The 9,486-nt window shown below is 41.6% G+C and overlaps 1 protein-coding gene across 1 annotated transcript; it reads left to right on the top strand.

Moving 5' to 3' along the window:
- Nucleotides 1-7,196: 7,196 nt before the first annotated feature.
- Nucleotides 7,197-9,059, top strand: LOC121972321 (pectinesterase-like). The gene is made up of 2 exons (XM_042524002.1): nt 7,197-8,064; nt 8,368-9,059. Exons 1-2 carry the CDS (start codon nt 7,197-7,199, stop codon nt 9,057-9,059), a joined length of 1,560 nt encoding a protein of 519 aa, XP_042379936.1.
- Nucleotides 9,060-9,486: the final 427 nt, after the last annotated feature.

Genomic DNA, 9,486 nt, shown 5'->3' with positions numbered 1-9,486 from the left:
TTGGACAAAGAAGGAGCAGAATGAATCTGTAGCAAACAGTCGTGCAGAATATCACCTACTAATCGTGTTACCGCCTCAAGATGTCAACCGCATCGGAAGCAATTCATCTGCTAAAGAACTCTGGGAGAAGTTCCTAGAACTCCACGAAGGCACGTCTGAAGCGAAGCTCGCTAGAAGAGACATCCTCTGGAACAAGTTGATGAACATTCGTCTGGAAAAATGTGAGAATGTATCCAATCTACACACAAAGGTAAAAGAACTGATTATTGATCTCGAGAACCTCGGAGAAACGGAAACAAATCGGGACAGCATATGCTACGCACTTAACACGTTTTCCAGAACTCCGGAGTGGACATCAATCGTCGACGCCTACTATATTTCAAAAGACCTGGAGGTAAGTACTTTAGATGAATTGTTTTCTACTCCTGAGTTACATGAAACCAGGTGTACAGCTACAACAAAAGACTCAAGTCAGATAATGGCGCTGAACGCAACCAAGAAGGATGAACCCGAGTCAGACTCCGAAGAAGACCAAGAAGCATATATGGTAAGAAACTTTAAAAAGTTTTTTGGATCTAATAAATTTAAAGAAATGCAGAATAAAAAGAATCCAAGAAATAGAAGAAAAGTGCGATGCTACCAGTGTCAAAAGGAAGGACACTTAAGAGAGGATTGCCCAGAACTAAAGAAGGACAGAATGAAGACACCCAAGAAACACAAGAACCTAAAAGCCACTTGGGATGACACTTCATCATCTGAGTCCGAGATTCAAGAATATGCAGGGATAGCACTGATGGCAAGCTACGAAGGACAAAGTACATCAGAACCCAGCATCGATGAAGGGGGAGCGACCTCAGATGGAAGTAGCGAGCAGGGGGTGATTCAGGCTTCAAATCTGATATGGTAAGTGAGGTATGTCTCTTACCCCCTGATGAACTTTACTTTGGTATTAAGGCAATGGCTAAATCCATGTATAAATTAGAAAATAAAAATATCAAATTAGAAAATGGAATTTTAGAAACAAAAAGAATTTTGGAAAAATCATGTCTTATAGAGGATTTCGATAAATTAAAAATTAAAAATGAAAAACTAAAAGAAGAAATAGAAAGATTGAAAAATCTAATGGTTCAAATATTTCTACTTTTAGAAATTATAGAGGTTTAAATTGGTATTATAGATTTCATCAAAGTCAAATTAGAAATATATCAAAAGTCTATGTACCTAGGAAATACTTGGTTAATCCTGTAGGTAGGAACCTCTATTGGGTTCCAAAAACCTATTTAATTTTAAATTAAAATTAGACTTAACATTTCCAGTAAGGAAATTAAACAACTAATTTCATTATGAGGCTTTGTCTAAGGAAGTGGTTGTTGCTCCAATAACCAAGAAGGCCTAGTGCCTCGCCACGACCTGGAAGCCAAGTATCGAAATGAAAAGTTTAATTGACTAACTGAAAAAGTATTAATTTAAATTACTTAATGTTTTAAAAGAGTTATTCAATTTGTGTTAGAAAATATTTAAATTTTTTTAACTTGACATAGAAATTTTTTAAAATTACCTAAGAAATTGTTTATGAAAGTTAACTTAGAATATTTTTTTGCCTTAAGATTTTTTTTAAATAAAAAAAATTGACTAAGAATTTTTTTTGATAATATTGCCTTAGAATTTTTTTTTTAAATTGACTTAGAATTGTTGCTTATGAATATTAACTTAGAAAGTTTTTTCTGAAAAATGTCCTACTCAAATTTTTTAGAATTTACCTTAGACTTGTTTATAACCCCAAATTTTTATGTGATCAAAGGGGGAGATGTATGTTAAGTCTAGGGGGAGGTAATATAATTTTTCAATTGCAAAATATTTGGACTTATTTGAAAATAAATTATTTTTATTGCATATGGTTACCCTAACTTAACTTGGGTTGCTCACATCAAAAAGGGGGAGATTGTTGGAACCCCAAGGTTTTTTGATGTGATCAAACAAGCTAAGGTAGGTCCTGCGTTTGTTTAACTCTTGTGTCTAAGTGTGCATGACCTTAGGAACACAGGAAGTCGAGCGGAAGACGCGGCTAGCGAGAAGGACGGCACGGGGAGAGAGCCGACGGGCTCGGTGCGTCCGAGGGACGAGGTGACCGCGGAAGAGTACACCGGTGGATGAGAAGAACGTGCCCGGCGTTCAAGGGATGAGAAACCAGGAAGGAAAGCTGCTCGAGGAAAAGGCCTGAACTTGGGTTCGGGTGAGCCCTATTTCGGATGGCCGAGATCACCCAAGCTAGCGGAGCCGGAGCGAGCAAGACCCGGACCGAGATGAGTTGAACCGGAGATGAAAAAGTCAACACTGTTGACTTTGGGCTCCGGGGCGCCCGGAGCCCTCCGGGGCGCCCGGAACCCTTCCGGACGACCTGACCTGGATTTTGACCAGGATCGCGTCAAACGTGATCTGATCGTTGGGGGATAAAATTTTATCCCCCCAGGGCACCCGAAACCCCTTCGGGGCGCCCCGACCAGTGCTATAAATATAGCACTGGTTTGCACAGATCAATCATCTCACTAGTAATCAGTTTTCTCTGTGCTTTCAATTCTGTTTCTTTTATTTGTGCTGTCAACGTTGTAAAGAGACTACTCCGCCCGAAGGAGATAAAAAGATAGTGCGCTTACTTTCCTTGGATTAGCAATCCCCTGATTACAAACCAAGTAAATCTCTTGTGTCTGCTCTTTTCCTTTAGTCTCTTAGTTTTATTATTACAAGTGTCTTTTAAATTAGTTGAATATCCAAGAAGGGCTTTTTGGTTTAATTTTTGTAGGGAAATTCACCCCTCCCCTCTTGCCGGCCTCCAAAGGGACCAACACTCTCCTTCTACCAATCCGTGGGAGAAGGCGCTCATTAATATCTCCGAAGTAGCGGACGGGACGTCTTGAGCCACTTGATAAAAGCGTTTAACATAGCTCCTCAAAGGTTCGACGGACCCCTGCTTGAGGGCCAAAAGGCAATGGTCTATTTTTTGATATTTCTTGCTGCTAGCGAAGTGGCGCATGAAAGCGGTCTTGAAGTCCTAGAAGTAGGTGATGGACCTGTGTGGAAATCCATCGAACCATTTTTGTGCTAAGACAGACAAAGTGTTCAGGAACACCCGGCACTTGACGTTATCACTGTATTAATGTAATAGTGCAGCATTCCTAGATTTGCAGAGATTATCTTCCGGGTCCTTGCTACCGTCATATCCTCCGATACCGGGGGCTTGTACCCTTTGGGCAGTTTCTCCTCTAATACCCTTGGAGAGAACGACACTTGTTTTTCATGTTCCACTCGGAGCTCCTCCCTGAGGACTATAGCTTTCCCTTTCTTTGAGTCCCCAGGCCGAGAACTTTCCGCCATAGACACCCATGGTTGCTCTTTCTTATTGTTATAGCAATTGGGATTCCGATGATAATAACCCAGACCGGGTTCTCTATAGAAGGCTGGGGGAAACTCCTCAGGCTGCTTTCTCTTAGATCCTCGATCAGAAATATGTGTCGAATCTTTGGAAACTTTGGGCAGCTTGTGCGGTCGGGAAGCAGTGGTTTGTTTTTTTGAAGTCGCACGCCTCTTGACCTCCTTGAATAACTCATATTCTCCTGCTGTCATGGTCACGTTGATTTTTTCGATATCCTCCATCTTCACGCTCTATAATAGGTAAATGTGTTCCTACACCCGACACCAAATCAATCCCGTTCAAAATCTGAGTCAGACAGAGGTCGGATGCGCTGTGGCTAGCATTGACGGAGGGTGGATGAAATCTCCTACTCATATGGGACCCCTCAAAAGGATTCCCCCGGGTTGCTGACTAGGGGTGACGACTAAGATGGTGGTACAGGAGCTCTGCGCACATTCAGACAAGCACACGGAACGTTAGAGGCCAAGAATAAGGGAAAAAGTCTCCAGAGCAGGCCCTCCAATGCTCAAGTCAGGTACTTTTCCCCAGAAAAACAGTATACGAAAGGAAAAAAAATAGAAAACACGTGCGAAAAGGTAAATGACCATACCTACGTAAGGGAGAGGACCCCCCCCCCCCCCGTTTTATATGAGAGTGCGTACTTCTAGAATCTGACGTGTGTCAGGGAATGTCGGATGTCAGGACCTGTCTAGCGATGAATGACACGTGGCATCCTCTTATAGACCGGAGGAAGATTATATGAGAAGAGAGTCACAAACCATTGGAATATACCCTGACATGCAGCAGTTATTCCCTGACAGACGGTTACGATTCCCAAGCTCTGTTGTCGTGTAGTGCCTTGCCGACTGGCTATGGATGGAGAAGCTCCTAATGACCTGTAGTTGGAGGACCCGGCTTAGGTATAACTGAGCGGTATGCGAGACCTCAACCGGGTGTATCAAGCTCGTATATATATCCCAATTTGAGAAAACCCGACTGGTAGAGATAGTTCAAGCTTTTCCTTAATTGTTCCTCATACTGCAGATCTGGAATCCCGATCTGGGTATCCCGACTTGGCATTATATGACTAGCGGCCTCCAGAGGCCCCACCCCCTCTGTTGACCGTCTCATCCCCTTGAGTTCTGACTGTCACGCCCCCTTGGCTTCTGACTGCCACATCCCCATGACTTTTGACTGCAATGTCTTCTTGACTTCTGACTGTCATGTCCCCTTGACTTCCACATGATTGGCTTTATCGGACCCACCATCATGCGCCGTATCATAAGCCTCCCCTTCAAGTCTAGTCGAAGGAGGTCGAAGTCTGACTGATTATACCCCAATCCTGGTTTTCTCTACTTCACCCTTCTAACTTTAAATTTTTTTTCTTATAGCAACAACAGTTTTTAACCATTGACTTTTGAGGTCCATATCTTTCTCAACGCGTTGATTTACAACAGATTATCGGAATCTCTTACAACGATTTTTCACCATTGTCTTTTTGCAGTTTTGTTGTAGTGTCAACCAGGTTAAGTTGGGTCCTATGTAGTAGATACCTTATGTCTGAGTGTACAGGGACATAGGAACACAAGAAGTCGAGCGGAAGACCCAGCAGACGAGAAGGATGGTACAGAAGCAAGTTCACGGACTCGATGCATCTGAGGGATGAGAATCAATGGAAGAGTACACTAGTGAAGCGAGAAGGATGCATGTTGCGATTTGAGGGACGAGAAACCGGAGAGGAAGCCTACTCGAGGAGAAGGCCGGAGTTAGGTTCAGGTGAGCTCAACTCTGGATGGGCAGAGAATCACCCAAGTAACCAGAGAAACAGCAAGACAAGTCGACTCTATATTGACTTGTTTAGGTGCCCATACTAGGTCTGGGTGCTCGAACTAGCTTGGTACCGAACAGGCGCCTCTGGGTGAAAGTAGCAGTGGAGAGAGACTTTGGGTCCACACCAGCAACAATCCAAGTACCCGAACTAATCTAGGTGCCCCGATACCGATAAAGGCTTATCATCGTGTCATTAAAGAGCCATTGCGAACAGATACAGTGCACCGCTGGGGGTGCCCATAACCACTCTAGGTGCCCGGAGATGCCACGTCATGCTACGGACGAATTCGACTAGTATAATATAAATAGAGCCTTAGTTCTCTTCATTTAGGACAACACTTTCTGTACTTCATTTTCAACTTTATTTTTCGTATTTACAATTTGAGTTTTCAAACGTAGATCGTCCTAACCGTGTTCAAGTCAGAGGTTTGCATCAAGCTCAAATCTGATAAGTGTAGGATATGAAGCAAATCTAAGGATCTATAATATGTGAACTAGCAAATCAAGCTACCCATCCTATTAGTAATTCCATTGATTATTAATTACCAAGTAGTTAACTTGATATTTAATTACCTATAAATTTGATTACTCATTCAATGAATCCTTAATCAAATTATCTAATTATAACCAATTAATTATCTTTAGAGTTAAATAAATTAAATCAGTAAACCTTTGTATTTCACAAATGCATCAATCAAGAAGGTCATTAATTAGCTAATTAATCAATTAATTAACTGTTAATTTATCAAATTCACTGACATGTAAATTACTCATTAGCTAAATAGATTACCAATAATTGCATCTACTCAAGTCCTGTTCAATTCAATTCAATCAACTAATCTATTATTAACCATTTATTATGCATCCAATTAATCGATTAGTTATTAATCCTCTTAATTAATTAATTAACGCATTACTGCAACCTTAATTTACATTATCATTAATCCAAACCCAAACCTAATTTACATTACCTACACAATTTAGGGTTTGATTAAATAAACCTAGCTTTTATATTCAATCATTTTGTAACTTAAATGGAGAATTCTAAATAGTCTTTATCAAAGTCTAACCCATTTATTCCAATAAAATATTTTAAAAATTCCTTTTTAAATTCTAATAAATTATATATATTCATATAATTACATTTCCTAGTTACACATTAATTTTATATATATATAAAGGGAATTAAAATTTTGCAAGAGAGACTCAAGGCTTCTACTCTATATATATTGACGTACGTACTTATTTGAACTCCATGGACCGACCTCAAACGATCGATATATATATATATACTGAGTCATCAATAGCGTAACATATATAGGCCATGCATGCTCAACCCTTATATATTAATTAACTTGATAATTTCAAACAAATTAAATTAATGTCATAATCAATCCTAACAAATCAAATCAATCGGGCATGACCAAAGCCTAGTTAGGCCAAGTTGCTCATGCCAAGTCCGATAAGATGAATGAGTCAAGCCTAATCAATTAAGATCTACAGAATAATAATATTAATTAAGTAAAGTACTGTTTAGTAATGAAGTTGACCTTCCTTAATTAGCACGTACGATTTGTTCTAATTGAATATATATATATATTTACAAGGAAAGGAACGGAGATCATGTAAATATGACAATTAAATCAAATAAAATATCAATATATATTTTTTTTTATTGATTTACACTTATCCAATCAAATAATTATATATTGATCATGTTATTAATGAAATTGACCGATCGATAAGCACAAATAAATTATACAAGGAATGAGATCGTCGAAATATAAATTTTGTATTGATTTACACTTATCCAATTTCATAATATATTGATCACAAACGAATTGAACCTGAACCTGAACCTGAACCTTATATAAACGAAGAGCATGCATGCATGCAGCCGTACGTTTAATTACTTATTCTTCAATTCATCAAGAAAGTTTCTGCGAATTCTGCATCCATGGCGAATTTTTTGTTAGCTTTCCTCCTCCTCCTGCTGCTGCTACGGCTAGAACACTGCTACGGCGAGCCGATGGTGTCATATTGTTCCCGCACCCCCTACCCTGACGTGTGCAGCTCCATGGTCAATCGGTCCGACTCGGTCTTTGAGCAGTCGTCGTCGCTGACTTGGAATGGATTCCGTGATCTCCTCCACCGGGCCACCCTCGAGAGGGCCGTCCTCGCCCACCAGCGGGCCGGGGAGAGGAACCCGAACCAGTTCGACGAGCCGAGGAGACGGGCCTGGACTGACTGCGTCGAGCTGCTGGCTGATACGGTCGGCCTAGTGAACCGGTCGCAGGTTCGCCCGGGTCACGACGCACAGACGTGGCTCAGCGCCGCCATGACGAACCAGCGCACGTGCCGCGATGGCTTCCTCGAGCTCGGTTTGACGGCGCCGGTGATAGACGACGGCGAGCTAACAGAGTCGATCAGTAACTTGCTCGCCGTTAACAACGCGATGCTGATTGCCGCCGGTGGGCAGCATAAACGGCGCCGCCGTTTGGGGTTATTGTTCCCGGAGTGGGTGGCGGCGGCCGACCAGAAGCTACTGGCGGCGTCGGACGTGAAATCGGATCTCGTGGTCGCGAAGGATGGCTCTGGCGACTACAAATCCATTGTCGAAGCCGTGGCGGCTGCGGCCAAGGCGAGGGGAGGAAGCACGGCGAGGTTCGTCATTCACGTGAAGGCCGGCGTCTACGAAGAGTACGTGGAGATTCCTAACTCGATGGAGAATTTAATGATGACCGGCGACGGGATAGATGCTACTGTGGTGATGGGGAACAGGAGCGTTAAAGGCGGCTACCGCACCTTTCAATCGGCCACCTTCGGTTAGTTATATATATAATGTTTACATCAACTAACTAACTAACTAACAGTTAGTTGTAGTTTTTTTACCAGCGATAAAAAGTACTAGTTTAATTAATTGCAAAATTAAACAATCATACAAGAAATAGATTTTCCCTTTGCTAGCTTCTAATTAATCAATAATTTCTAAAACTATTTGATTTCATTTTACTCGATGTATCAATAATTTCTAGGACCTACGTATTATTGATCTATTTAATTAATATTTCTTCAAATTGGTCAGGATCCGTTTAATTAATGTTTGTAATTCAATGTACATTGATCAGGCGTATCAGGAAACGGATTCATCGCCCGCGACATGACATTCGAAAACACGGCCGGGCCGGAAAAGGGACAGGCGGTGGCGCTCCTATCCAAGTCCGACCACTCCGTCTTCTACAGATGCAGCTTCAAGGGTTACCAGGACACCCTCTACGTCCACTCCCAAAGACAGTTCTACCGAAACTGCGACGTCTACGGAACCATCGACTTCATCTTCGGCAACGCCGCTGTTGTCTTCCAGAACTGCAACCTCTACGTGAGGCGGCCTATGAACGGCCAAGCGAATGTTGTCACGGCTCAGGGCAGGAGCAGCTCGAACGAGCCCACCGGCATATCGATCCACAACTCCGTCGTGGCTGCAGCATCCGACCTCACGCCGGTGCAGGGGTCGTTCAGGACGTACCTCGGCCGACCGTGGAGGGAGTATTCGAGGACGGTGGTGATGAAGACGAAGCTGGGGGACTTGATCGACCCGGCGGGGTGGTTGGAGTGGAATGGCAGCTCCCCACCGAGCACGCTGTACTACGGGGAGTTCATGAACACTGGCACCGGCGCCGACACGAGTAGGAGGGTGAATTGGAGTGGTTATCACGTGATCAATAACTCGTCTGAAGCTGAAAAATTCACCGTCGGAAGCTTCTTGTCCGGCGACTCGTGGATACCATCCACCGGCGTTCCTTACACGCCAGGCCTATAAATTAATTATACATTGTGCTATATAAATAAAGGGGCAAACTGGAATAAATTGTGTTTCTATGTAAAAAATTAAATTTTTTTTACTTTGTTCTATCTTCGAGTCATGAGTCATCGTATGTTTATCATTGCACAATTCATTATTGCAAACCCTCCATCTAATCACGTGGCTCCTATTTAAGTGAGTCGGTGAGTTAACTTAATTAAAAAATGTCCTTATAAAAAACACTTATTAAAATTGATTACTTTTAAAAATTTAATATCGCTTTTAACGACAAATTTTATAATTATAACGTCACTTATTAGTACTTTAAATTTTATAAATTTTTTATTCTAAATGATAGATGAATTATGATGATATATAAATATTAAATTCAAGTTATATATATATTTTAAATGAATTTAGCAATATAATTTTTATAAATTATTAT

Source organism: Zingiber officinale, chromosome 4A (genome assembly GCF_018446385.1).
Source record: "Zingiber officinale cultivar Zhangliang chromosome 4A, Zo_v1.1, whole genome shotgun sequence".
Lineage (NCBI taxonomy): Eukaryota > Viridiplantae > Streptophyta > Magnoliopsida > Zingiberales > Zingiberaceae > Zingiber > Zingiber officinale.
This window is presented reverse-complemented; position numbering and strand designations above follow the sequence as displayed.